This window comes from Erinaceus europaeus, chromosome 19 (genome assembly GCF_950295315.1).
Source record: "Erinaceus europaeus chromosome 19, mEriEur2.1, whole genome shotgun sequence".
NCBI lineage: Eukaryota > Metazoa > Chordata > Mammalia > Eulipotyphla > Erinaceidae > Erinaceus > Erinaceus europaeus.
In genome coordinates, this window is record NC_080180.1 from 17360581 (window position 1) to 17388577 (window position 27997).

Here is a 27997-nt window from a genome sequence, read left to right on the forward strand (position 1 = left end):
TTTTAATTGTCACATTTTTTTGAGAACACAGTAAAAAAGAGTGGGTTTTAAAGACATCCTGTGGATGAATTTTAAAAAATCTGAAGAAAAAAAAATCCACCACAGATATGTTAAGAGCTGATTCATCTTCATCTTATACATTTACTTCAGTGTCAGGGAATGAACCTGGAGCTTCTGGTGTCTCAGGCTTGAAAGTCCAGTACACAGCTGATCTGATAGCTCCCCAATCTACTGAATACAATCTTGCAAGATGTCGTAGTAATGATCCCACAGTTTACCCTGCCAGTCAGTTTTGTATTCAGCTACCAAACAAACTATGCTGCAATTACTCATGGGTCAAATAAAGAACAGCTATACAAATAGAAAGCTAGAGGAATTTTTCTATAATTGGTATATATGTCTTCATGTTTCCTTTCTACCATCCAAATCAATGGGATTTTTGGTTTTATTGTTTTGCTATCTCACACCCCAGGAGGCTACTATGCACGCACACCTTTCATTTGCGTTCCACGCAAGAAGATAAGGAAGGTCAAAATGGCAGAAATTTTTCTCCTAATGATCTTTGCTTTTAAAAAATAATAACAATAAATTTAGTGATGTGCCCCTTTTCCAAAGACTTTAATGTATTTGTTGACCTCAAGTTCATTACCTAGGCATGCATTGCTATGAGATGTAGGGGAAGGCCCCATCAAAGGACACTGTTGAGGTTCTCATTTCTACTGTAGATTTAAGCAAAATAAATAAATTTGGGCTGGGTGGCAGAGCATCTGGTTGAATACAGACATTATAGTGCCCAACTACCCTGTTCGGTGCCCTGGTCCTTGCCTCCAGGAGTGGGGGCGGGGGTTCTCTACCAGTGAAGTGTTGCTGCAGGTGCTTCTCTTTCTCCCTCTTTATTTCTCCCTACCTTCTCAATTTCTCTCTGTCTCTATGCAAAAACAGTGAAAAAAGAAATGTAAGCTTAAATAAAAATAAATATATTTACTCTGTAAAGTTTTTGATATATGAGCTCATATACACATATATGGACAAAATTAAATAGGTGGTCCCAGAGATAGATAAGGAATAATGGATTGTGAATAACCTTTATGTTTTTAGTGCTTATTTACTGGTTAGAGACAGCGGGAAATTGAGAAGGAATAGGATACGGAGAAGGAGAAAAACAGACACCTGCAGCACTGCTTTACCACTTGTGAAGTTTTTCCCATGTGGGGTTTGAACCCAGGTCCTTGCACATTGTAAAGTGTGCTCAACCAGGTGCACCACCACCCAGCTTTTAATTATTTGATATATTTGCTAATTGCCTTAGCTAAAAGTGACTTCATACAATTTACTCTATACTAGGCATTTTAATCTGACAAGATTCCCAGCAGAGATTTTAAAAGGCAGTCAACCTGTTTCAGCTGAGAAAAATTCGACAATACATAGTTGGTTAAGTTGCCAAATTCATTGACCAAATTGAATCTGGGAAGCCAGTGTTTTGCCTTTGTGGTATTATTGATGGGTGGCAAAAGGTGAGGGGCATCCCTTCATCCAGTCTGATTTTAGCTGTATCATGTGCTAACTACAAATCATTGAACTTGACACCGAGGAGAGCACAGGGAAAGTCATGATCTTTGCCTTGAAAACACATTTCTTCTATTAGTGGTATAAGGTGCATATACATGTGTACAACCCAGCAATTCACAGCATTCCATAGTAATGTGGGGGTGGGGGATAGGGACATAAATGAAGCTAGAATGTTCAGAGAAATCTTCAGGTGAACAAGAGAATTCAAATTCCAAGATCTGGATTAGTAGTTACTGTATCACAAGTATTCCAGAAAGTGCACAGCATGAGAAAATATGGCAATAAAAAGAAACATGGGGGGAGAGAGGGCATTGGTATTATGTTTATAAATTAGTAAGTGAGGCAATTAGAGAAAATTACTTGGAGATTTGACTTATAGCTAATCCTGAATGCAGTAGACAGAACTACAGTGTGTTTTCAGTGATAGACCACTGATAGTTGGAATGGTCTGCTTATCTTTGCATTAAGAACCATTCAACAGAGGCAGGACCGGACTAAGCTCACCCGGTTAAGCACGCATATCACCATGCACAAAGATCTAGGTTTGAACCCCAGCTTCGCACCTGCAAAGAGGGAGCTTCATGAATGGTGAAGCAGATCTGAAGGTATCTAATTTTCTTTCTCCATTTCTATCTTCCCTTCCCTTTCAATTTCACTCTGTCCTGTAAAAAAAAGAAAACACCAAGAGAAAAATACCCACCAAGAGCTGTGGATCCATAGTGCCGGCATTGAGCCACCATGATGACCTTGGTGGCAATAAAAGAGAGAGAAAGGAGAGAGAGATTCAACATAAAATGTAAATTGTAAATACTAAAAGAAATGGGACTCTTGGGAAGAAGAAACTTCTTGGGCCCAAACCACAGGGGGAAAATACAGTGTGATAAGTTTTATATGGGGTAGCAGTAAATAATATCACCTAAGTTGAATTTTTGTTGTAATTGTTGTGGGTTAAACAGAAAGAGATAGTGGGGGCCAGGTGGTGGCGCACCTGGTTAAGCGCTCACGTTACAGTGTGCAAACACCAGGCCCCAACCTGCAGTGGGGGGAAACTTCATGTTTTTGAGATGTCTCTCTGTCTCTTTCCCTCTTTATCTCCCCCTAACTTCTCCATTTTTCTCTGTCTCTGTCCAATAATAAATAAATAAATACCTTTGAAAAATTAAAAAAATAATAATAATAAAAAAAAAGAATGGTCCGGGAAGTAGTGCAGTGATAGAGTTTTGGACGCTCAAGCATAAGGTCCCGATTTTGATCCCCAGCAGCACATGTGCCAGAGTGATATCTGGTTCTTTCTCTCTCCTCCTTTCTCATAAATAAATAAAATCTTTAAGAAACAAAACCAGAGAGAGATAGTGTCAGAAAGTAATCAACAAGAGAGACACCTGTGGCACTGCTTCACAGATAATTAAGCTCATTCCCTGTAGATACAGACTGGGGACATGAACCTGGGTCTTCACACATGGTAGCACATGTGTTCTATTAGGTTCACCACCATCCACCCCCTAAATGAGGATAGTAATGATCACATAGAAGTTAGCTGCATAGTCCTGGAACCTTGATGGCAGAGGACCTAGTAGGGGTTGTATTGTTATGTGGAAAACAGGGAAATGTTATGCATGTATAAACTATTGTATTTACTGTTGACTATAAAACATTAATCCCCCCCCCCAAAAAAAGAGGGAGATTTAGCTGGATAAAGAACATAAGGAGGACACAGGACAGAAGAAACTGATAGCATTAAGACATCTGAAATATAGCCTTGCACACAAAATAAAAGTTTCAGGCATAGACAAACACCTTCTATGTCATTGCTAGGAATGTGCTATCATTAGAAACAGTGCATTTGGAACACTCTTGAGGACTTAGAGGACTTTTGGCTTTAGCAGGAAAATGTAAAATGAATATAATTTTGTATGCATGGTTTGGAGGAATGATTAAGATTAAAATATGTGTATCCTATGGTCTTGTCAATATTTCCATTTTATAAATAAAAGTTTTAAAAATTAAAAAAAAATCAGAATACGTGGTAAAGCATTAGATGGGTTTTGTACCACAGAAGGTGATTTTAAAAGAGAGAAGTTTGGTCTTTCAGAATTGGGAGACCAGGGGCCAGGTGGTGGCACACCTGGTTGAGTGCACATATTATTATGTGCAAGGATCCAAGTTCGAGCCCCTGGTCCCCATCACAGGGGAAAAGCTTTGCAAGTGATGAAGCAGTTTTGCAGTTGTCTCCCTGTCTCTATCCCTCTCTATATCCCCCTACGTTCTTGATTTCTGACTGTCTCTATCCAAGAAATAAAGATGATTAAAAAAAATCAGAATTGGGAGATTCATCTCTCTCCTGAAGGCCAAATTAGAGACTTTTAATGAACAAGTAGATATACACTAAGAAAAACATCAAGAGAGCTTGACAAAAATCTGCCAGCTGCACATAACAGCACAAAAATCACTAGAGGGCTGAGGTACATTTCAATAGAAGGCATTTTCGTAGGTGCTAATTGACATTGACACATAGGCTGAAGATGTGTGAAGCTGATATTTGGTCAGTGTTGACCTATGAAAGAAATAACTGTGTGCTACCAAGTCTGATAGCATCAAGGAGTGACTTCTGTGCAAATAATATGATTGAAACAGTACCCACAGTTAGCACCTAAGTAGAACATTACGGAGAAATAGCTAGAGTGTTGCATAGTAGCCGCACACAAAAAAATGAACACGCTTCATTTCAGAATTCAAATCAGGACAGGTTTGAGAGTATGTTTGGAAATGACTCATGCTGTGTTTTTTTTTTTTTTCTTCTGGCTGCTGAATTCCCGCGCAAGTTCCTGTTCTCTGACTGGTTCTGCTCACATTGGCTGTCTGCCAACTTTTCTGGTGTTCACTCCCCCTCCCACCCGCACCAACGTCCTCCCCCCTCCACCCCACCCCACCCCCGTACTTTTTTGCAGGCTTCCCTGCGCCCTCAGTACCTATGTAGCCACAGAATTAGACTTTTGTTTAAACCACAAGACTTTTCATTCTTACTTTCATATGCCTTCAGTGAGACCCTTGGTCAGTTGTTCCTGACTTGCTTCTGTCCAGCAGATTATGACTCTTCTTGTGAGTAAGTGTGTCTTTGTTGAGAAAAGACGGACACATTTACACATTCTGATACCAGTAGAAGCTATTAGTTGCAAACAAAAAAAAGCTATTAGTTGGTTAGACAAGGTTGATCTCTTCACACTCACTGAGCAAAAAGTTGATGATTTTGGAAAGCTTCCCATAGGCTTCTCTTATGCAAAGTGCTGAAAGATAACTGTGCTGTTTGGTCAACATTAAAAAATATATATATATATATAGGAAAAAAAGAAAATAGTGTGAAGTCTATGACATAAATTGACTATTTTTTAGGATAGATGTGAAAGTTAAATATTCCTTTCTTTTCTTTTCTTCTTTAATTTTTTTTTTTGATAGAGGCAGAAGAGAGGGAGAAATTCAAAGGGAGAGAGTGAAAGAGATCATAGCACTAGAACTTCCTTCAACACAGTGGGAGCCGAATTTAGGTTGAACACAAATGAGCTATTTGTCCGCCACTGTGTTGTAACCTTCCCAAACTTCCACTGCCACGTCTCACCAATACAGACAGCAAGACCTGTGCATCCTTCACTGGCGCTTTCTATTAGAAGCAGAGCCAGGGCACCTGTCAATCACTCTAGGACACCTCCCTCCCCAAGCAAATGGAGAGCCTATTTTCTTGCATAAAGAGATACAATGGGGGGAATTTTCTTCAATTTAATCATTCTTTTAACTGAAATAATAACCAAGCCACACCAGTGATGGAGTCATTTTTCTCCCCAAAGTATAGTCTCTTTTCCACTGTCCTTCACACTCTCATCAATCTGAAAATTGGCTTTTTTGTAAAGGGAATAAATTTGAGTCAGATATTTATTTGGTATCATTCAAAGGCCGTTAGAAAAGAGGAAAAGTAATATATGTTTGCCTTATATGTTTTTTTTTCCCCATGATCAGTATCTTAATTCAGATCTATAAGAGTAAATGCTTTTTTTTTTATGCTAGATGAAACTTGTAAGTATTATTAACTTCTGCTTTGAATTTAACTCTACTCTTCTCAGAAGTCTGAATAATGACATTGCTATTTTGCAAATTAAGTTGCCAGTTCAAAACATTCCTTGCATAGGATAGTTGGGCCCACATTAAAGATATATCCTAAAACTGGGAAATTTTATGCAGGTACTGACTACCGTATTTTCAAAAAAAAATTTTTTAATTTAAAAATTTTATCCTTAGATTCTGAGTATAAGTGTTCTTATTGTTGGTTTGTCATAGTATTTTTTTAAATATTTATTTATTTATCCACTTTTGTTGTCCTTGTTTTATTGTTATAGTTATTATTATTTTTATTGATGTCATCGTTGTTGGATAGGACAGAGAGAATGAGAATGGAGAGAGGAGGAATGAGAATGGAGAGAGGAGGGGAAGACAGAGAGAGGGAGAGAAAAACAGACACCTGCAGACCTGCTTCACCGCCTACCAAACAGCTCCCCTGCAGGTAGGGAGCCAGGGGCTTGAACCCGGATCCTTATGCAGGTCCTTGAGCTTTGTGCCACCTGCGCTTACCCCACTGCATTACCTCCAGACTCCCTGTCATAGCATTTTTAAGGAAAACAGTGAAAGCCTAGCTCTTCATGGTAATTTTTTACATAATTTGTTGTTATTATTTCTCCCAATTAGGTATAAGAATTATATTCAACACTTTAAATATGACATCTAGTCAGTTTGATATTCAGAGATTGATAGTGAAAAGAAACACCACTAAGGAAATATGATGCAAAGGAACACAAGGTAGCTTTAGACGCTGTCAGTACTTCATATTGAAGACTTCAAAAAATTTTTAAAATATCTTGTAGATTTAACATACAATATAACCCAGAAATATGCATTACAATTTCTTTCCATGGCCATGACTTTGAGGCCACTTGGCTACTTACAGTAGCCTTGTAGGGATCAGTGTGGTCACATCTGTGTCTTTTCCTGCTGATAAAAAGCTTCATTTTTCAAAAGACGTTTATTTATTATTTATTTATTTATAGAGATTTATATTGTCTTTCCTTGTGCTTAAAGTTCATTTAGGTCCTGCTGGTTCCATTTGACCTAAATAGAAGACCTACTTGGTTGAAGTGATGATATTTCCACTGACAGAAATATAACTTAAAAAAAAAAGAGGAGGGTGAGGGGGTTAAGGGGTGCAAAGTGCTGGAGAATTGTTTTCCCCTCCAGTCCTAAGAGACTGAAATCAAAAGGAAGACAAAGTTCTGCTCCTGTCTCTTCTATTATGTGAGAATGTCACACTTAGTCATTTGGAAACCTTGAGGGCAGTTAGGCTCATAACTTGTGAATGTCAGGGAAAAAAAAAAAAAAGAAGGAAGCTGAGCTCTGCTACCATGAACTAATGAATGATCCCTTTTCTTATGGAATAATAAATCCCTTAGTGTTTACTCTGAGGTTTGTCCCCCCCCCCCCATTAGTAGTGGCTAGAAACATTTTATTTTAATGGCACTTCAAAGATATTTTTTTTAGTCTTCTAATTCAGAGGTTCATCTTGTGTCCCTAAACTTTGCTCTTTACCTGACAATTGGGAGTGACTAGCTGCTGCCTTGAATAATGTTCAAACTTTTTTTTTTCTTTTGCCACCAGGGTTCCCCAGAGGCTTGGCAACTGTACAGCTCCACTGTTCTCTGCAGTCATTTTACTTTCGTTTGCTTTGATAGAGAGTGAGAGACAGAAATAGAGAGGAATAAAGTGACAGAGAGAAGGAGAGACACACTGCTCCACTGCTCCTGAAGCAAGCATCCTCTCTGTGAGAAGGGACCACAGGCTTGAACCAGGGTCCTCACACATGGTGATGTGCTCTCTATCAGGTGAGCCAACAACTGACCCCAACATTGGAACTTCTAAGTAAATAAGAAAAGGTCCTTCAACAATAGCCCCATCTTACTTCTCTGCCAGAAATCTGTCTATTCCCTGTCGACCTTCATTTCAACCACGGAAAACAACTTTTCCTTGCCGAAACGTACCAGGTTCTCGACTCTAGGCCGTGCTGGTCTAGTATTCCGGAAGTCTCATTTTTCTCTTCCTGCCCCAAACTCCTGTTCTTCTCAACTTAGATATAACGTTTTCAGGAAGTGTGTCCTTATCACCCGCAAAGAGTTTATGTGTTATTTCTCTCTGCTGCCACAGCACACTGTGCTAAGCTCCACAGCAGCACTCGGCACCTTGTAATGAAGTTGTAGCCTAGCGATAAAAATAACTGACTTTGAGTCACGCTCTCTGTACCCTGTCCTGTCTCTGACACAAACCTAATGATCATCAACAAGCTATTTTCTATGGCTTATTGTACTTCCTTGCTTTCCAGAGTCAGAATAATAATAGCACATACTTCACAGAAGCACAATAATTGAGGAAGCTAATATATGTGGTTCATATGCTTAAGAGATTTTATATATAGTCGACACTTAAGATATAATAAGTACTGTAAATATTAGTTATGGCTGAGTCTTTACAAATTTAATTCATTATTTTAATGAGAGAGAAAGAAATTGTGTGGGATCAGGGTAGAGCCTAGCTCTGGCTTTTAATATTGCAAAGCATTGAACCTGGGACCTCTCACCGTCAGGCAAGCAAAGTCTGATGCCTGACCTCTGGTGCCTTCTGCCTGGCTGTGTATGTAACTGTTTGCCTCACTAGACAATAAATGTCTTAAGGTTAAGAACTGTGTATCTGTGATATCAACTCTGGTGTCTTACACAAAACAGAGATTTGAAAAAAAAATCATTGACTCAATTGTTATAAGTAGATGAAAATGCATTGCTTTGGTTGAGAGACCAAAAAAAAGTCATACTTTTTTCACCCCTTATGTTTAGAAAAATGAGAATTTATTTTTATTACTCTTACAGTGATATTCAGGGAACAATCTTCTAGGAAATAAAAATATTTTGATAGACTCCAGAAAGCCTCTTAACGTGAAGCATAATTTCCCCAGTAAGAGTCTTCAATCAGTTTTTTTATTTGTCACTTTTTTACATTATTGGTATTTTTTAGAAAGTATCCCAATTTAAGAATTTTGAAGTTCATGATACACTTTTCTCCAGTATACATTTCTTTATACTGTCTTTTAGGTTAATAATTTTAAACTGTGGGTGAATTGTGTGTACATGTAGGAGTTCAAAACCTGAAATACAAGTTTCTTCAAGTGAATAGCAAACATTTGTGCATTCATCTTTTACCAGAGTTATCAAAACTCTTTTGAATAAATATTATATTTGGGGGGCCAGGCAATGGTGCACATGGTTAAGTGCACATAACACTAAGTACAAGGACCTGTGCAAGGATCCGGGTTCAAGCCCCTTCTCCTTACTTGTAGGGGGAATGCTTCACAAGTGGCAAAACAGGTCTGCAGGTGTCTTTCTCTCCCTTACTATCTCCCCCTCCTCTCTCAATTTCTCTCTGTCTAATCCAACAAAATAGGAATAAATAAATAAATAAATAAATAAATAATAAGCCTCCAGGAGCAGTGAATTTATCCCATTGATATCCCTGGAGGCAAAACAAACAAACCAATAAATATTGTATTTTTATACTTTCAATTCATTCCATATTTATCTTCTTCTCTCCCCTCTTTACCATTTTATTAGGAGGTTAATGGCTTACAGTAAAGTTCACAGATGGATGGATGGTAGGTGCCTGCAAAACACTCTCAGCCCCAACTTAGGTCATCATGCATCAGGACCCAGAGATCCCCAAACCAATTGCTTACTCTCCTTGCCCAGAAGTATTTGCTTTGGTGCTTGTGCCATCCCAGTGCAAGTTTTACTTTGTGTTTTCTCTTTTTGTTATTGTTTCTTAAGCTCCACGGGTGCTGGCTAATGAATGTAGAAGTTTGTGTATGTGTCTTGTCACTGGTCTAACCTAGTCCAAATTTTCTGCTACGTGTGTGTGTGTGTGTGTGTGTGTGTGTGAGAGAGAGAGAGAGAGAGAGAGAGAGAGAGAGAAGAGAGAGGAGAGAGAGAGAGAGAGAGAGAGAGAGAGAAGGGGGGGCTGGGTGGTGCCACACATGGTTAAGCACACATAGTATGAAGTGTAAGGAACCAAGCAAGGCTCCCAGTTCAAGTCCTTTGCTCCCTTGCTCACCATCTGCATGGAAAGCAGTGAAGCAGATCTGCAGGTGTCTGTCTTCCCCCCCCCCCTCTCTCTCTCTCTCTATATATATATATATATATATATATATTTTTTTTTTTTCCCCATCCCTTCTCAATTTCTCTCTGTCCTATTAAAAAAAAAAGAAAATAATGGCCACAAGAGCCGTGAATTCATAGTGTAGGCACTGAGCCCCAGCAATATCCCTGGAAGCAAAGAGAGAGAGAGAGAGTCCTTGGTGTTATCATGTGGTCTGAGGATCGAATCCAGGGCCTTCTGCATGAATCTAATGTATTTCTCTACCCACTGATACACCTTCCAGGTGCCACTTAGATTCCTTTTTTAGGAGAGACACCCAAGCTTCTTTGAATGTAGTAGTTCTCCCAAGTGGTATATCGAGGCTCAAATCTGGGTATTGCATATGGCAAAGCAGGCATCCTTCCAGGCCCTAATTCTAAGAATAAGCAACGCTGCTTGGTCATGTACAAGATTACATTAGAAGAAGCTGGGTGAAAAATGAGTGGGAACTTTCTATATTATCTTTGCAAATTGCCTCTAAGTCTAAAATTATTCTCAGATAGGTTATTTTTAGGTTTCTTATACTAGTTTAGAGAAAGCTAAAGTAATTTCAATGTTTGTTTTTAAATAGAATAGTTTTGAGTTGGAAGCATTTTCATAACACTTCTGATTAATGTTTGTAATCATGGCCCCAGTTTACTGGCAACTTTGTGCAGCTCCTTTAGCATCCAGCTGGAGGGAGGAGGAGGAGGGAGGGAACAGTGTGCTCACTGCACATGCAAAGAAGATGCCATCTTTGGGCCAGAGAAGAAACACCACTTCCACAGCAATTAAGGAATAAGAGGGTGCAAGAAAATAAAGGTCTTTGCTTTAAGAAGCTAAATCTATCAAGAAATCTGCTGATAATCTTTTGCGATGTTAAATATATATATGTATATATATATATACACACACACACACACAGTAGAGTACTACTCAGCTGTTCAAAGTGGTGGAGTCATCTTCACTTCATCTTGGGTGGAGTTTGAAGGAATCATGTTAAGTGAAATAAACAAAAAAGGGGGAGAAAAAGATAAATATGGAGTGAACTGAAAGTGTAAAAATTTAATATTTGTTTTTTTAAATTTTTAAATTTTTTATTTTATTTATAAAAATGAAATATTGACAAAACCACAGGATAAGAAGGGTACAACTCCACACAGTTCCCACCACCAGAACTCTGTATCCCATCCCCTCCCCTGATAGCTTTCCTATTTTTTAACCCTCTGGGAGCATGGACCCAAGGTTATTGTGGGATGCAGAAGGTGGAAGGTCTGGCTTCTGTAATTGCTTCCCTGCTATTTGTTGTCTCCAGGATTATCAGTGGGACTGGGTTCCAGCACAATAGATCCACTGCTCCTGGAGGCCTTTTTTTATTTTTTTAAATAATTGAGTGATTTATAAAATCATCTCCGATTATAGTCACTTGATTTGATTTCACAGTGCTAGAAAGGTCAGAAATCTATCACATTTTTCTTTCTTTTCTTTCTCTCTCTTTAAACTAATTTTTTTTCTAAAGACAGTCAGAGAGGCAGAGGATGCTCTCATTATAATGCACAAAAATATGTCCCTGGTCCTCATCTGTGGAAGGCTTCATGAGTGGTGAAGCAGGACTACAGATGTCTCTCAGTTTCTCTGTCTCCCCCTCCTCTCTCAATTTTTTCCTGTCTCTATCCAATAATAAATAAAAGTATCTTTTGAAATAGTTAATGTTAACATAATGATTCATGCACTTTAGAATTTTCTCCTTGCATTTACCAAACATGTGTATACTTACCTATTCAACTAGCATTCCACATACACTTTCAAAGACTCATTATTGCTCCATTAGTTTAGGTAGGTCAAGACTACACAATAACTCACCTGAATCATATGCCTCCTTTGTCATACCTGCCCATGTGGTAGATTCAAGCATAGGCTCCATCACACTGGGTGGTGCTTCAGTGCTGATCTTTCCCTCTCTCCTTCTGTCTCTCTGCCTCTGTATCTTTCTTCCTGTCTTAAATAAATAAACTCTGAGCAGTGAAGTTCCAGCAATAGCAAAAAGAGAAAAAAAAAAATCCCAGTTATTAGGAGTTAGTTGTATATCATATAAATTCCCCTGATCTAAATGTCTAATTTCAAGGACTTGAAATAAAGAATGACTGCAACCAATTTTATAGTCATCTTTAAAAGTTGTTTTGAATATGTCTCAGTTCTCCTTTTGCGAAAGTAATCATTGTAATTTTTTGGCATGCAGTTTTTGTTGAGAAAACAAGCATCAACATTTTAAAGAAAAACATAATTTTGCAGAGAAAATCCTAAAAATGTTGTACTAAGTAGGTCTCAGTTCTTAACCCATATTTCATTATCAGTGCTATTTTTATTCTTTTTAAAAAGATTTACTTATTTACTACATATGAGACACACACAGAGAGAAGTCAGAGCACCACTCCAGTACAGAAAAACAGCATCTCAGACATACAAATTTGGTGTTCTAGCAGTCGAGCTATTTCCCTGGCCATGCAAACTTTTGTCCTTTTAAAAATTATAAGCTGACGTCAGATGGTGGCACATCATCTCCATGATCAGGGACACTGGTTTAAGCCCCTGTTTCACACTTGCAAATGGGAAGCTTCACTAGCAGTAAAGCAGTGCTGCAGCTGTCTCTTTTTCTTTTCTGTCTCTGCCTCCCTCTTCTTCTCAATGTCTCTCTGTCCTTATTAAAAAAGGCTGCTAGGAGAAGTAGAATCCTTGTATAGGCACCAAATACCAGCACTAACCCTGGTGGCAATAAGATAAATCTATCTTAAATGGATAAAGAGTATATGCCATTGCTATTATTCCACTAATAACAAAAAATCTACCTAATTTAGTTATATTTCCTCTATCATTAGTATATGTTTGAATATAATATCATAAGTAGACAAGAGAGTTTTAAAAAATTCATGAGACTCTAATAAGTTTCTCATAAAGCAGGACTTATTTATGTTATCAGGTATTTACTAATTTTATAACTGTAGATAACTTATTGGTTACAATATATGTTAATGAATTAATGCTTCAAGAATGTTGAAAAAATTTTATCACCACACAAGGAAAGCAAGTATCTCTTCCCTTAGTGTTCAATTTTATCTAACTGTAGTTACATTCTAGGTTCTAAAATGAGTGGAAAAACTTGTAATTTCTAATTTCCTTTCTCCTACCACTAGACAATATCAAAAATTTTCAAAATTTTTCTGATAAGCAGAATATTATTCCTGCCGTGGACCAAAGCTAAGAATGCTATCTCACATTAAAATGTTTGCTGTAAGGTTAAAAGGTAGTAAAAGAATTAATTAAATGAGTAACTTTACTCAGGCCACTCACTAGATGTCCACCCTCTAAATGTTGTTAAAGGAGTTGTAATTGTTGCTGCCCTGCCCTCCTCCCCTCACCCTACCCCATAATACAGTGCAGTCTAACTAGTCTCATATATGAAGGGCAGTCAGTGTCTCCTATGAGAGTCCATACTGGTGCTGGACACCTTGGGGGAGCCTAAGTCACAAGAACCCATGTCCTGAGTGGTTTTTTTTTTTTTTTTGCCTCCAGGGTTATCGCTGGGTCTCAGTGCCTGCACTATGAATCCACTGTTCCTGGAGGACACTTTTTTTTCCTTTTTGTTGCCCTTGTTTATCGTTGTTGTTATTCCTGTTGTTTTTGGATAGAACAGAGAGAAATCGAGAGAGGAGGGGAAAACAGAGAAGAGGAGAGAAAGACAGACACCTGCAGACCTGCTTCACTGCTAATGAAGTGACTTCTCTACAGGTGGGGAGCTGGGGGCTTGAACCAAGGTGGGGAGCTGGGGGCTTGAACCAGGATTCTTATGCCGACCCTTGCTTTGCACTATGTGCATTTAACCCGCTGTGCTACTGCCCAGCCCCCAGTCCTGGGTTTTTTTAATGGTGATTTTTTAAGCCTGGGCTTAAAATAAACAAAAGGTGTTCTTTTGATAGTGGAAACTCCTGTGCCACACTCAGTAAGGTGGAGTAGTAAATCAAATACGAAGGCAAAATGAGACCACATCTTTTTTCCATTTGGTTGAGAAAAAAATTTTTTTTTTGGGGGGGACAATTGTCAAACTTAAGAAGTAAGTGGTAGATCTGTATCAATCTGAGGGAATTTTGAGGTAGTTTCTGGATGTTTGTCACGTAACCGGATTCTCAATGCAGCTTGGCTCTGATCGTGCTTGCGTTGCTCAGTGATGGTGAGGAATTCAGCAGCGGCAGGAGGCAGCCATCTTCACCCTGGCACAGACAGAGACATGCAGACAGCAGATCACTGGGAATGAGTACGGGGTGGGGGGAGGTTCGTATCTTTGTTGGCACTTGTAAGACTTGCTTTAAATAATATTTCTGCAGAGCAATCCAAAGAGTGAGCAGAAGTATAAGAGGAATGTGATAGCTACATTCCTTATAGTAAACAGTATCATCTGGGAATGGAATCCCCGCTCTTTCCTTTCTGGTTCAAGACAATGTGCCAAACTGCAGAAGTGATGTGCAAAAGCCCCGAATTCAAGACAGTAGGCACACCTTGATTCTTACTGAATTTACTGTGTGCCAATTAAATGAACAGATGTTTCTGTTTCATCTTTGATAGCCTCTTAAAATAGTTACAGCTACCACAGGATTTCTGAATCCCAGTTGAAATTTTTTTTGCCACTGATGAACACTGAGTGGAAAAGGCAGAAGGAGGGACTCAGTGCTCACTGTAATGAACATGTCTGCAAGACCACCAGTGTGCCTACTATACATTGGGTTTAAAATTACCCCTGTAAACATTATTCCATGTATAATCAACTGACACATATAGTTAGTATGGCGATTCGGTTTCTATATACAAGGCAAATGAAACTTGTAAATATTTATTTAACTCAATCAAAATCCTAATTGACTGAGCTGGAATTCAACACCACAACAATCTGAATACTATCCAGAGCTCAGCTCTTCTACACTGGCACCGGTAATGCTCTGAAAAGTTTTAATTTTAGGGAGTTGGGCGGTAGCGCAGAGGGTTAAGCGCTCGTGGCACAAAACGAAAGGACCTGGGGGTAAGGATCCTGGTTTGAGCCCACTGCTACCCACCTGCAGGGGAGTTGTTTCACAAGCGGTGAAGCAGGTCTGCGGGTGTCTATCTTTCTCTCCCCCTCTGTCTTCCCCCTGTCTCCACTTCTCTCTGTCCTATCCAACAATGAAGATATCGATAACATAATAATAACTACAACAATAAAAACAACATGGGCAACCAAAGGGAATAAATAAATAAATATTTAAGTTTTACATTTTATTCTTCATTGTGTTACATAACTAAATACACATGAAGATTCAGAGGTACATGAAAATTCCCAGAGTAAATGCAACCCCATCTTGCAAAATGAGAAGTTACACAGGTCATATCTTACAATGAGTTTCAAATATCATATGGCTGGAAGGCTTGTTATGGGACCATAGGCAAAAACTATATTAGGACCATAGCATTCATTATTTACTTTCTGTAATCTAGCCATTGTAAAGATTTAAGAGACAGTGACATTGAGAAACACAAAACAGAACCAATAGCCAAATGAGAGAAGTTGATGATCATGATAATGATGGCAGTAGTGATGACCACTGACATCTAATGAGGTGTGTCCTGGAGCCCCACCTCCCCAGAACCCCACCCCAATAGGAAAAGACAGAAACAGGCTGAGGGTGTGGATGGACCTGCCACCACCCATGTCCCCAGAGAAGCAATTACAGAAGCCAGACCTCCCGCATCCTGCACTCCATAATGATCCTGAGTCCATACTCTCAGAGGGATAAAGACTAGGGAACCTTCCAGTGGAGGGGATGGGATATGGAACTTGGGTGGTGGGAATTGTATGGAATTGCATCCTACTTATCCTACAATCTTGTCAATCATTATTAAATCACTGAAAAACACAATGTTTTCCTGAGTTATTAAATGACTCACATTGTCTTACTAGTGATAATCATCCTAAGAGAAGATAATAGAATGTTTAACGGTAGTTCTGATATTCAGAGTGCACCACTTTGTCCAAGTTGCACAACTACAGAGGAGCAGTTCAACAATTCACACCGTTGTGTGATTGTTTCCAAAATCTATGACCTTAATTGAAATCCTCCATGTAAACAGATAACTAATTATATAAGTCAACTTATGATATGCACCCCAAGGTAATTATTATTCTAAATGTTAGAAGATCTCCATGGCTTTGGCACACTAGGACTATTATTATAAAGATGAAATTTGAAGCTAGAGTTGAGAATGGCTAAGATCCAGGGTTACTAACATAAGAGGTAGTATGCAGGCTAGGGAGACATCCAACTTACAGGAAGAGTGGTTTCTGCGCGGAAAGTTCACAGGGTCACAGAAAATTTCATTTAAACTGACTCTGATATGAAATGTCATTGTATTTAAGAATATGGTGATGATATTAGAAAGGCAGGTTAGCAATGGATTGTGAAGAGTTTTCAATTATAATAATAAAGATTTTGGAGTCTCTACTAAAAAGGTAAACTGTTTTAAGAGGAAAGAACCATATCAGAACATTCTAAAAGTATACTTATGTGGCAGTCTCGAGCATGTATGATGAAGGGAAGAGGAAACTAGCAGTTCAGTTCAGAAACTTAAGAACAGGAAGCCAGGCAGTAGCTCAGTGGGTTAAGTGCACATGACGTGAAGCACAAGGGCTGATGTAAGGATCTGATTTCGAGCCCCCAGCTCCCCAACCCACCTGCAGGGGGGTAGCTTCACAAGCAGTGAAGCAGGTCTGCAGGTATCTGTCTTTCTATCCCCATCTCTGTCTTCCCCTCCTCTTTCTCTCTGTCCTGTCCAACAACAGCAGCAGTAACAACAACAAGGGCAACAAGAACAACAAAAATGGGGAAAATGGCCTCCAGCAGCAGTGGGTTTGCAGGCACAGAGCCCCAGACATAACCTTGGAGGCAAAAAAAAAAAAAAAAAAGGAAGAAAGAAAAAAGAAACTTAAGAATAAAAGTTGGTAAGAATGGAACATTTTACTTGGACTTGGCTAAAAGGAGTGGGAAGAAGACTCCAGGTACTACAAACTAATGGGCTGTGTACTGAAGTTCAATACAGTGGTTCAGTACAAATGTGAATTCTCGCCTTCAGGAAGGGTCTTATATGGTCAATAGTGTAAGAGCTTTGGCAACTGGTAAACTTGGGACTGAATTTTTGCAATTATTTTCTTACTCCACTTTTTTAAATATGTGTGTTAGCACCACTCAATAATCTTTCCCTGAGACATTTTTCTTACTTTTCATTTTTAGAGAAAGAGGAAAGACAGAGAGAGAGAGAGAGAGAGAGAGAGAGAGATCACAGCACCACCATCTATGGAGTTCTCCTGTGTTATCAGTGGAGTTTATATGGTATCAGATTAGAACCCAGAGCCTTGTGCTTGACTAAACATTTGCCCCAACTATGTGAGTTATATATCCTGAATTCTGATTAATTATTCTGTTTCAGGGCACTATTTGTCAGTGCCTTTATTTTCCTCATTTACAAGAGTAATAATACTTATCAAATAGAGATATCATGAAGAAAAACAATTATGTTCCTTATTGTATTCAAGAAAGGGGAAAATAATTCTGCCATTAAAAGACTTAAAAAAATTACCTCACTATGATTTTCCCCCAAAGATGTTAAATTTAAAAAGTTATCTCATGACTTTTTTCCCCTAAAACTTAATGATTTATGGACGTTAGAATATTTTGATATTTTCCATAGCAGGAAACAATTCTTTTTGGATCAAAATAAGACTATTGATAGACATACCCAGTACGGAAAATTAATTCAAAGCAGGTATTGTGGCAAGGAGGTAAAATGCCCCTATACCTTTCTGTGCTTTGAGGTCTTAACTTTCCTGAGAGTTCAAGTGTGATGTTCAGGAAGTCACTCAGCTTCCCTAGCTCAGTGCAGCAGCCCGAATAGGGTGCAGTGTGGTAAGTCATAGTGAAAGACTAATGCTGGTATGTGAGTGAAAGGCCACCACACACATGTGAAATAACCTTGGCTCTGGTCATTTCAAAACCTTGAGGTAAAAGGGAATGGGAATTCTGTTTATAAATACGCCCACGTGCTTTCCTTTTAATCGATTTTCTCCAAATTTCCTTTGGTATTTAGGTAAGCCTCTTTAATTCCTGACTCAAAAGAGGGTGACTCTTGAGTGTTTAATTAAAGATAAGATTGGATTAAACTTTTTTTCTCATTAAAATATCATTGCAGGGTCCTTTTTGGCACAGTGTTTCCCAAGTATAACAAATCATTCCTATAACCAACCTTATCTTTGAAACACATTTTCACTGAAACAGAAACAGATCGACCTGGAATTCAGTATTTTGTAGCAGCTGAATGTATAATCGGATGGCTTTCAACTCAAACTAGAGAAGTTGTGGTTTAACCCGAGATAGAGCTGATTATGACGGTGCTATGGCAACTCATCGCACCATTTGGAAGCACTTGTGTGCTTAACCACATGAGCTGCACCTCTTCCTTTCCTATAAAGACTTAGAATAAGAAAAACAGAAGTATACCAGCGAGGAGAAACCACAACAGTAGAGACAATGCCAGTTGCTCTTAGCTGTGCAAACTGCAGTCTTGTGAGAACAACGTGCTGAAAACCTCTGCCAGTTGAAAGCCTGGCTTTGCCCATTATGCCTCCATCCCTTTAATAATTTTGAAAGCAAGTCAAGTGTTTCTGCTTAGACTTTTCATTAAGGGGGAAATGAGAAGTTAGTAGTGCATTTATCAGCCTTTGCTTTTATTACCCTTCGCTTGAGGAGGGAAGGCTTTTGTGCAGAATCAGCGAACATTTGTTTGTGAGCTGGGAGACTAGGTGGACTTCCTGCGTATACTTATGAACCCGTATTTTATTTACGCACAAACCAAAAGCAAAATTTAGATTCTATTCAAAGTACTCTTTATTTTTCCTTGGAGTACTATTGTATGATATAGGTTTCAGGTATAGATCATTACAAATCACCATTTGTGCCCCCGTTCTCCTGATTAGCACTCCCATACTCCCACCTCCCACAGCTGGTCCCTGTACGAGTTTGAGGGAAAGATTCCAAGGAACAGTGGAACTAGACTAGCAGCACAGCCTGTGTCTTCCCCCAAGGGAGCCCAGCTCACCCATGCGCGGGGTCCCTCTTCCCTCTCCACTTCACATATTTTGATCCGGACGTCTACTGTTTTGTTTGCAAGCCTGGATGGACTAACAGCAGGCTACTGTTTTCAGTCACAGTCTAGTTTTCTTCCTTGAGGATGTGAGTGAAAACACAGAAGGTCAAGTTCTTATCATGGCTCTAGTTTCTCACAGACCTGTTCATATTCCTCACCCTCTCCACTTCTCTCTTTTTTTTTTCTGAGCAATAATAATTTGTCTCTTGTAGTTCAGAAATTTGAAGTTAAAACCTAAAATTTTAAAGTGGGACTTATTCTGAGTATCATTTTGATGGTTCATGGGTGATATTATATTTTATTCACTGTTGGGTCTTTATAAAACTTTATCACAATTAGAATTAAGTGCCTCCCCCCCAGCCCCATACAAACGGGGCACTCTTTAGCATCAAGCACAATGACTTTAAAATCTATTTTTTTTCCATGAGTTCTTCATCCTTGCATAAATTTAATGTTTTGGGGTCTTTATCTAGTAAATGAAATTAATACTTTCTACTTTGTAGGGTTTCTGTACATCATTTATATGATAATATATACGATTATTTTAGCATGTTGATATGCACATTGTTGCTGGTTACAAAGTAAATGACTGTGTCTGCTCATTCATTTGGAACTCTTGGTCCCTGCCAGAATCACCACTAGCACTTTCAGTAATTGCAAGTGCACATCCCCAACTCACATCTACTGAATCAGAGTTTGGAGAAGTGAGGGAGGCCTGAGTTGATAGCACAGAAGTTTATGCAACAGATTCTCATACTGGAGGCACCAGAGGTCGTAGGTTCAATCCCTGATGCCACTATAACCAGAACTGAGTAGTGTTTGGATGAAAGGAAAAAGAAATTGGAGAATAGCTGCTCAGTGCTCGAAGTCTCATTTAATTTGCACTTCTAATCTGATGTATGTTCAGGGTCCATATAAACCCTTATTTTGTCTTAGTCTGGACTAAAATGTTGTTGATACTCAATATGTATGTTGCATGCAGTTGTAAAGAACTTTCACAAGCCAGAATCATAAACTGTGCTCTTGGGACCGTCAGAGTTCTACGCTGCTCCTGTGCCACGAGCACACCTAGGGCTTATGGCAAATACATTTTGGAACTTCTGGAATAAACAAAGTTACATATTTGTATCTCTACATCTTGTGTAGCACACTTTACAAATCTTGCCGAGGTATATAACATGAAAGGTTTGTTAAAGAAGTTTGGCTATGGGACATTTTAAAACTTGTGAACCGAAAGCAAAGACCACAGGTTGACCATCACTATACAGGAAGTGATGATCTAGTTCCTAATTAATATTTTAACTTTACTTTTTTTTTTTGTTTCTCAAGATCTATTTACTTTATGAGAAAGGCAGGAGAGTGGAGGAGAGAAAGAGTGAGAGAAAGAGGCCAGAGGTAGACTCTAGCATATTAGGTGTCAGGGGTCAAACCAGAGGCCTCATGCGTACTAAGAATGTGCTCTACCGCTGAGCCACCTCCGTGGCCACAAGTATCTGAAGTCAGAAAACAAAGCACAACACTAATGTTTTGTGGTCAATGTTCAACTGGCATGGCTGAAATTGAAATTAGAGTGTTTTAAACCAAATGGAAAATAATCATATGCATGACCAATTTTAGAGGCGTGTGTACTCACATGTGAACAAGAGTATTTGTAATGACTAGACATGATAACTGGAAGATATGATTGTTAGTGTTTTTATTTGATCATTCCCCACCATAGGCACAATGCATTTGTTTTCTATATTCTTAACTTGGTTTTACATACCAATATGTTCCTTGTTCCTTTGTATTTTTATTCAAAAGTATGTGTGTGTTTGGTTTGAAAAAAATTAGTAGTAACATTGATCTAATTATGAATAATATCAGTTATTTGTCTCTATTAAACTCCCTATTCTTGATTCCAACTTTTCTGAGGCAATAGTATTTTAAAATACTCTGTTGGGAGTCGGGTGGTAGCGCAGTGGGCTGAGTGCACATGGCATAAAGCACAAGGACTGGAGTAAGGATCCCAGTGGAGCCCAGGGCTCCCCACCTACAGGGGAGTGGCTTCATAGGTGGTAAAGCAGGTCTGCAGGTGTCTGTCTTTCTCTCCCCCTCTCTCCATTTCTCTGTCCTATACAACAACAATGACATCAATAATAACAACAATAATAACTACAACAACAATGAAAAACAACAAGGGCAACAAAAGGGGAAAAAATAAATATAAACAAAATTTTAAAAATAAATAAATAAAATACAATATTCTGTCATCTTTAAATGATATTTTTCTCTTACCCCCAACCCTCCAAAACAAACAAACAAACAACCGTAGCCAATGTCTGTTGACTCTGTTTCTTCATCTTGAAATGGTGCTTTCTTTAACCACCCCTTTCTTTATGGATGAGTGCTATCTCAGTTCTCAATGGATGAATTATTACTGGTTTTGTCTTTTTTACTATTCCTTGTATTCCCCTTTTTTGTCCCAAGCCTCCCTTTTGTCTGTCTTGGTTTCTGTCTTTTTGTTGGAAGATTTTTCTCTTGTGTTCCTTGAATGTTTGTTTATATTTCAGAGTACCACCCTAAAAAAGTACATTTTAATGTTATGGTAATTATCAATTATGTGTCTTACTCAATTGTATGACATCAGAAAGTCATTTAAGCTCACTGACTCTTTTCTTGTCTGTAAAACAAGAGATATTAAACAATAGATATTAAACATCTATGTTTCTATACCAGTAGAATTCTCTGAAGTTATTTCCTGGTGGTAAATAGAAATCATTTCATTCATAGGATCCCAGACACAATAATACTATAAATAATGTTTTGACATGAGTGCTGCATAAAGGCTATGAAAATTATTATTAGACAGTAGTTCGAATCTAAAATTTCCTAAGTTTGTGGCTGTGAAAAACTCAAAAATGTCCTGGATTGTAAAAGACACTTAACTCCACTAGCTATCAATTGTATTCCTTATGAAATGGGAAAAAAGAATAGCTAACTCATTGACTATCTAGGATGATGACATGCAAAAGCATATGCAAAGAGGTTTTCAGTGTCTGTTTATAATAACTTTTCAGCTAATGGAAGGAAGGAAAGACTATTTCTTGTACTCACCTAAATTCTGGATAATAGCTTTCTTCTCACTTGCACAAAGTACTTACTCCATCAATGGTTATTAAATTGATATGACTTTTTAGTCTTGCTATCTCTGAGCAAATTATATGATTTGCATAGGTAGTCAAAGTAAAAGCCTTTTATTTGTATTAATGTGTTTTACTATCACTATGCCTTGCTAAGCAAGGACAAACTATGCACATTTTTTCCTGCTCCTCTTCTTTGTTTTGATCTCTTTTATTCCACTTTCCTGAGGTCTTTATATTTATGGAGTCCTCTTATGAATTCTCCATCTTCAAAACACGCCACCCTTTACTTTAGAGCAGATGCTTAGGATAGCTGTATATCTCATCTGTTTCGTTTCATCTTCTGCCCTTGTACTTTTTCTAAGATTTACCTAACAAGACAGGTTTAAAACCCCATTGGAAAGGACATTACGCTGTTATTATAATTTTGGGAAGGAAACTAGGGGGAGTTAAAAAAAATAAGGATATGTCTTTTGAAATGTTGTTTTTCACTTAGCTGATTCCTAGTTTTGCTAAAATCTCTGGTGGGAGTGTAGGGTTATGACTTCATGGTAACTCTGATTTTCAGTCACTTAAACATTTCACGTTATAAAAGAAACATTTTGGGAAAAGTAAACTCAGTAGCAATACATGTGTTAGAACAGCACAGCTTTGAAGATCAAGTGCTCTGTTATCTACATTTTTATCTGTTTTATGTGCCTGGTCAATTCCGTTGGTGATTCATAGCAGCTTTGGAATAGGAAAACCTGAGATTGGCTGAGAGAGAGAGAGAGAGAGAGAGAGAGAGAGAGAGAGAGGGAGGGAGTGTGTGTGTGTGTGTGTGTGTGTGTGTGTGTGTGTGTGTGTGTAAGGCTTTATACATTTTTGGTGCTATGGTGCCACCTACTGGAAGTTTTAAAAATATTCCTTAGGCTAAAGGTATAGAAAATCATCCTCCCATGGCTACATATTAAATATTAACCAGAGTTCAATTAAATATTATAAATTACACATTATACCTATTTCTCACTATTTATATATGAGAAATCTCCACAGTAAGTAAATATATATTGCATGATATAAAATATCATTCTGTAAATTTGTATTATCTTTCAATAATGTAAAAAAAAAGTGTAGAAATTGTTGCTTCCAGAGATTAAATTACGTTTTTCAGAGACATTAACAGTGTAGCAATATGTTTACTAGATGTGTTTATAGACTTGCAGCATCAGTGCAGTTTAAGAAATACCAATTTCTTGTCTTTGTTACCACATACCTAATATATGCCTTAATTTGCCAAGTCATTATATATATTATCTTTGCCCATTTCCACACCTTATACTGTTTGCATATACTGCAATGCTTTTTACATTAGGGTCACCTTTTAAAATAGAAAGCCAGTGTTTATTGTGCATTAAATACCATTTACTTGATCTTTCTGCTTGACTTCACTAACAGTATTTGGTACCTTTTAAGTAATTCAAGACTGTCTACAGATTTCAATCAACCAAGATTACTTAGTCCTTTTGCTTTGTACTAGCCACACACATATAAATCTGTATCCACATACTATAGCCAGCTGAGTAGATCATGAAACAAGGAAATATCTTATACAACCAATCTGGTCAAGTTTTCTTGTTTAGTGAGGAGGATTCAATGTAGTTCTTCTACCTCTGATTTTAACAAGGTTCTGATTATCTCTTCACTTATGGAATTCAACAGATCACTGAAGTAATTGTCTATGTAATTTCAGAAGAATTACAAAATGTCATAAGAGATATCACCAGTTATGACAGGCATTTGGTAGTATTATTTATTCTAATTATTTAAGTTAACTTCACATTACTGATATGAACAGTTGCCGTAGAAGTGTTTCTCTTTTTTTTTTGAATTTTTAAAAATATTTATTTATACCCTTTTGTTGCCCTTGTTGTTTTATTTATTGTTTTAGTTATTATTATTATTATTGATGTCATTGTTGTTGGATAGGGCAGAGAGAAATGGAGAAAGGAGGAGAAGACAGAAAGAGAAGAGAAGTAAAGTGATTCCCCTGCAGATGGGGAGCCGGGGGCTCGAACAGGGATCCTAACATCGGTCCTTGCGCTTTGCGCCACCTGTGCTTCATCTGCTGCGCTACCACCCGACTCCCTCCATAGAAGTATTTCCAAGTATACCGTTTTAACTCACAGAAGAGATACTAGAAGATTTTATTTGGGCCTGTCTTTTAGATATTAGATTTTCAGCTAGCTACTTGATGTAGATTGCCTTTATATATGTTTCTATGCTGAGACTTCTACTTATTTTTTAAATATTAAGAAATAATTGAGTTGTCCAGCAAGTGGTGCAGTGAATAAAGCCTTGGCATTGCTTATACAACAGTGGTGCTCTGACACTCCTCCTCTCTCCTCTTCTATCTTTCATAAATAAATAAGTAAATATTTTAAAGTAATTTAGATAATTTAAAGATATATGAAAACCCATCCTCTATGCACTGAAATTAAAGCATGGTTTAAGGGTCCACAAAATAGCTCACCAGGGTAGTGTCCCTGCCTTGCCATGCGTGTAACTCAGATTTAAGCCCAGTCCCTACTGCAAGGTAGAAGTTTCAGTGCCACAGTCTCTGCTCTCTCTCTCTGCCTCTATCTGAAAAAAGCATTTTATTTCAAGAAAGAAGCCTTAGAACATGATCAGAGAACACTAGATCACATCCCTCTAAGACTATGTCTGAGGGGAGAACATTTTTTTCTGTGTAGTTTGTGTTCTGAAAATGAAATATCTCAGGGCAGGAAGTTATTGAATACTAGCCAAGTCATTCTTATTTGTTTATTTATGATTGTTGTCAGGGATTCACTACCCTGGACCAATTTTTGTTTTCCTTCAGAGAGAGAAGAGACAGAGAGGCAAAGTCATCACATCACCCAAACTTCTTCCAAAGCCTCAGGGCCAGGCTTTAATCTGGTTTGCCCAGGCTCCTCTCCCATCTGATGCTAAATGGACTTCCACAATGTCAGTGGGCTACTCTTTGGGAAACAACTCTGTGATCTTTTTAGACTGTGATCTTCTGAGCTATGCTAAGGTAGGGAACAGAGTCCTGTCCACTACAGCTGGTTCCCATCATACCAATGAAATTACCTTTCTCAAACTTCTCACAGAAAACTGACAAGAAATCCAACTGGCCCAAACGCCCCCACACATTTCACGTGGAAGTCTCAAGCATATCAAATTCTCCTCTCCCAACTGTGTGTCTTTCTTAACCCAGTGAAACGTCACACGCAGTCTGTCTGTCTACAACACCTCACGAATATGTTATACCATCAACTCAACGATTTCCCTGCCGGCTCATTCTCCATTTCTTTATTTCCAAAATTTACAAAGTCTTTTTTGAATTTTTTAATCTTTATTTATTAATTGGATAGAGATCGTCAGAAAACGAGAGGGAAGGGGGAGATAAGAGAGACACCTGCAACACTGCTTCACCACGCGCAATGCTGTCCCCCTATAGGTGGGGACAGCAGGCTCGAACCTGGGTCCTTGAGCTTTGTAACGTGTGCGCTCAATCAGGCCCCAACTTTACAAAGTCTTGATGACTAGTACCTAAGTATTTTGTGGACTCATTTTATCCAATCCTTCCCCCCCTTTTTTCAAAAGTTTTTGACAACTTTTTTTTTTAATCATGTAGAACATTTTTCTTCTATGTGTTTCTTGTGGTGTACTAATTTTCCTGTCCCAAAGTTTCCTTTCTGATACTTTATTTCCCACTTCACAACATGGCTGATCCAAGATTAACATACGTCCGTCCTCATGAGACCTCGCTTTAGCGGACTCCTTCCAGTGGCTATCTAAAACCTAAAAAAAAAAAAAAAAAAAAAAAAAAAGATAAACCCGGGAGTCTGGCAGTAGCGCAGCGGGTTAAGCACATGTGGCGTGAAGCGCAAGAACCAGCATAAGGATCCCCGTTAGAGCCCCTGGTTCCCCACCTGCAGGGGAGTCACTCCACAAGAGGTGAAATAGGTCTGCAGGTATCTGTCTTCCTCTCCCCCTCTCTTTCTTCCCCTCCTCTCTCCATTTCTCTTTGTCCTATCCAACAACAAGGACATCAATAACAACAATAATAACTACAACAAAGGCAACAAAAGGGAATAAGTAAATAAATAAATATTTAAAAAAAAAATCCCCACCTTCTTATTCCTCTAAGTCCGATAATCTTGATAATCTTTTAGGTAATAGCATAAGTGAATCTGAGACATCTTCTCTAACAACTCCAACATCCAGCTGCCAAATCCAGGTAGAAATCTAAACTGTACCCATGTATCCATGACACATCCTATCTCATCTGTCGCCACACAGTGTGACTCGTGTGTACAGGGTCCTCAGGCTCATCTTGAATTTAACTCCCTGTGACAATACATTTCTATATCTTGATCACATTCTAGCCTTAACCATGGCATAATGTTAAACACACAGTATGTAAGAAACCTCTAACAATTATCTAAATGAAAGAATGCATTTGGGAAAAAAAATTTCACCTAAGACTTAAAAAGTCTGTTGGGGCTTTGAAATCGATTCTGATAGCTCTTTAATCCTGCGGGTTTTCTTACTGTACCCGGGAGTGGAGAAAGCAATGACAGAGTTCTGGCACACTTAGACTTTGAAAACATAAGGTCCATCAGGAGTAAAGGATATTAAGATCACCATAGTGTTATGCTGACTGACAGAGGGAATGACAATGGCATGAGCTGGTGTACACTCACCAGGCTTTAAATATTTGTGTAGGAAAACTGAGCCTTTGGTTGAATATGGGCCCCATCAGATAAGCGATGTGGTTTACAGTCAACAATATTTATACACCTTTCCCATATTTGGGAGCTACTCTCTTCCCTGATCCAGCTTTCTGGTCCTTTTTCCAGCCATGATATCATCTCCCCAGATAGTAACTTGGATCCACCTGCATATCAGATTACTGGTTCAGGAAAAAAAAAAACAAACTAGTATAGTCATGGGCCCTTTGGAATATACTAAAATAGGCCTACTAGCTATCTACAAAATGGAGGACCCCCAACTCTTCATCAGCACTATTCTAGCCTTTAGGTTCATGACTAGTTAACAATTTATTTGACTTTATATGTTAACACTTTTTTCAGCCACCAGGTTTCAGATGCTAACATGATGCCAACCAGCTTTCCCTGGGCAGGTGACCCCACCAATGTGTCCTGGAGCCCTGCTTCCCCAGAAGCCTTCCCCACTAGGGAAAGAGAGAGTCGGGCTGGGAGTATGGATCATCCTGCCAATGTCCATGTTCAGCGGGGAAGCAATTACAGAAGCCAGACCTTCCACCTTCTGCATCCCACAATGACCCTGGGTCCATACTCCCAGAGGGTTAAAGAATAGGAAAGCTATCAGGGGAGGGGAAGGGATACAGAGTTCTGGTGGTGGAAATTGTGTGGAATTGTACCCCTTTAATTCTATGGTTTTTGTCAGTGTTTCCTCTTTATAAGTAAAAATTCAAAAAAAAAAAAAGAGAAAACTGAGACTTTCTAAATGATGTTTATTTTACTCTTTGCAGAGACATCTGAGCCTCCGACCACCACTGGTAAGAACTAACATTTGTATTATACATACATATATATATTTGTTTTTAAATGCATATATTTAATACTGATACAATTTTCTTCTCTTAGTGAAGACATTTTATAATGACACACTGTATAAGTATAAAAAGTTCCTGACATTTTTTTTGTTCTTAATCATCTAATTTATATAAAGTTGAAAAATAAGCTGGGCATGTAATTACTTATACATAAATTATTGTGCATAAATTATGACTTTTCCTACATTTAAGAGCAGTTTTCTAATAATTT

At 38.3% G+C, this 27997-nt stretch overlaps 1 protein-coding gene across 1 annotated transcript in view; it reads left to right on the forward strand.

Moving 5' to 3' along the window:
- Window positions 1-27997, forward strand: part of PTPRC (protein tyrosine phosphatase receptor type C) — a 126366-nt gene that overhangs the window by 24122 nt on the left and 74247 nt on the right. Inside the window, exon 3 of the mRNA XM_060178505.1 lies at window positions 27703-27729. Coding sequence (XP_060034488.1) covers window positions 27703-27729 — 27 coding nt within the window. The remainder of the gene's footprint in view (window positions 1-27702; window positions 27730-27997) is intronic.